Here is a 1746-nt window from a genome sequence, read left to right on the forward strand (position 1 = left end):
CATTACTCTTGATGGTTATGTTGAGTTAGAAAAATATAGGTTTGTTTATTTTGTCATCATGCTTATAGGGTATATTTTGATCTTGTGCAGTAATTCTACTATTGTGTGTCTTATTGTGATTCACAAAAACCTCCATGAGCCCATGTACATTTTCATTGCTGCTTTGTTAATCAACTCTGTTCTTTTCAGTACAGGAGTGTATCCAAAACTTTTGATTGATGTTTTATCTGAAAAACAGGTCATATCATATCCAGCTTGTCTCTTCCAGGTTTATGTTTTCTATTCTTTGAGTGGGTCAGAGTTTTTACTGCTGGCAGCCATGGCCTTTGACAGATATGTGTCTATATGTAAACCTTTGCAATATCACACTATCATGAGAAAAACAACTGTAAGTGTTTTCCTTGTATTATCATGGCTTATACCTTTTTGTCATGTTGCTGTGACAGCCATAGGGAATGCTAATCAAAAATTCTGCAGCTTTACTTTGAAAGGAATTTATTGCAACAACTTACTAAACTATACTTTCTGTGTGAGTTCAAGAGCAATGTTAATAATTGGTTTAGTTAATTTATTTAATCTCGGCCTTCTTCCTATGTTTTTTATATTGTTCACTTATACAGTCATTCTTATAATTGCTTATAGAAGTAGCAGAGAAGCCAGGAAGAAAGCTGCACAGACCTGTTTGCCCCACCTGCTGGTTTTAATTAATTACTCTGGTTTGGTTACATTTGACACGATCATAGTTAGACTGGAATCAGATATTTCCAAAATTGCACGTTTTGTAATTATGCTACAATTGATAACATATAATCCTTTCTCCAATCCAATTATATATGGACTAAAAATGACCAAAATTTATACACATCTCAAAACTTTGTTTGTCAAGTCAAGGTGAATTAATTTTTGGGTTTTTTTTGCCTTGTGTTTGTTACAAGTTTGTTGTTATTGTTATGAATTTTTTATAAATATTTCTTTTAACAATGACGCACATTATTGCCATTACCTTGATGTTAACTTATTAGATTAATAAACTAAGAAAAAAACTAGACAGGTCTGTGTACAAAAACATCCACATCTATTATGAATGCAAATTAATAAAAATGCTATCTCTTTATAGAAGTCCACTGATTGTGTTAAATCTTCACTTCATTGTAATCTTTTTTCCTGAGCAGCACATTTTCCTCATCAGGTTCCTCATTACTAACAGAAGATTCAGAAAAATACACCCAACTCCAAGTTCAGGAGTTTTTTGCCTGATGTTCCTCTAGATTTTTACTGTTGTCCCAACAGAACCAAAGCCATATTATGTTTGTCACGGTGTGGAGATCTGTGTCTTCTGTAGAAACTGGTGAACATAATGAAAATGGAAAACTAGAAAAATTTATTTTGCGATATTAACTCCTTTAACCTGAGTTGTTTTTTTAGTTTCATATGAAGTTTTATCTGGAATAATGGGCCCTTTTGTCTACAAATCTACTTGTTTGAAAAACAAATTTCTATACAAAGAACTGCCTTTTGCTTGTTTTTGGCAGAATGTTTTTTTTGGGATGGCCTCCCTTCTCCCCTCATAGGGTTAGGGGAGAAGGGAGGCCATCCCAAAAAAAAAAATCTTTTTTATTCTACTTCAATAAAATAACTTAATTTTTTTCAGAGAACTCCCTAAAGGTATTTAGCTGAAGTGATTTAGTCTTTAAGCCAATATGGGGCTCTCACCAGACTCTCCAGTTCTTTCCTATACTCCAAAAC

General features: G+C 33.1%; 1 protein-coding gene across 1 annotated transcript; it reads left to right on the forward strand.

Annotated features, from left to right (window-relative positions):
- Positions 1-7: 7 nt before the first annotated feature.
- LOC106526161 (olfactory receptor 6N2) lies at positions 8-895 on the forward strand (the record flags this gene model as incomplete). The annotated part of the gene is made up of 1 exon (XM_014020670.1): positions 8-895. A coding segment is annotated over one exon (888 nt), but the record flags the coding sequence as incomplete, so codon positions are not given.
- Positions 896-1746: the final 851 nt, after the last annotated feature.

Source organism: Austrofundulus limnaeus, unplaced genomic scaffold (genome assembly GCF_001266775.1).
Source record: "Austrofundulus limnaeus strain Quisiro unplaced genomic scaffold, Austrofundulus_limnaeus-1.0 Scaffold263, whole genome shotgun sequence".
NCBI lineage: Eukaryota > Metazoa > Chordata > Actinopteri > Cyprinodontiformes > Rivulidae > Austrofundulus > Austrofundulus limnaeus.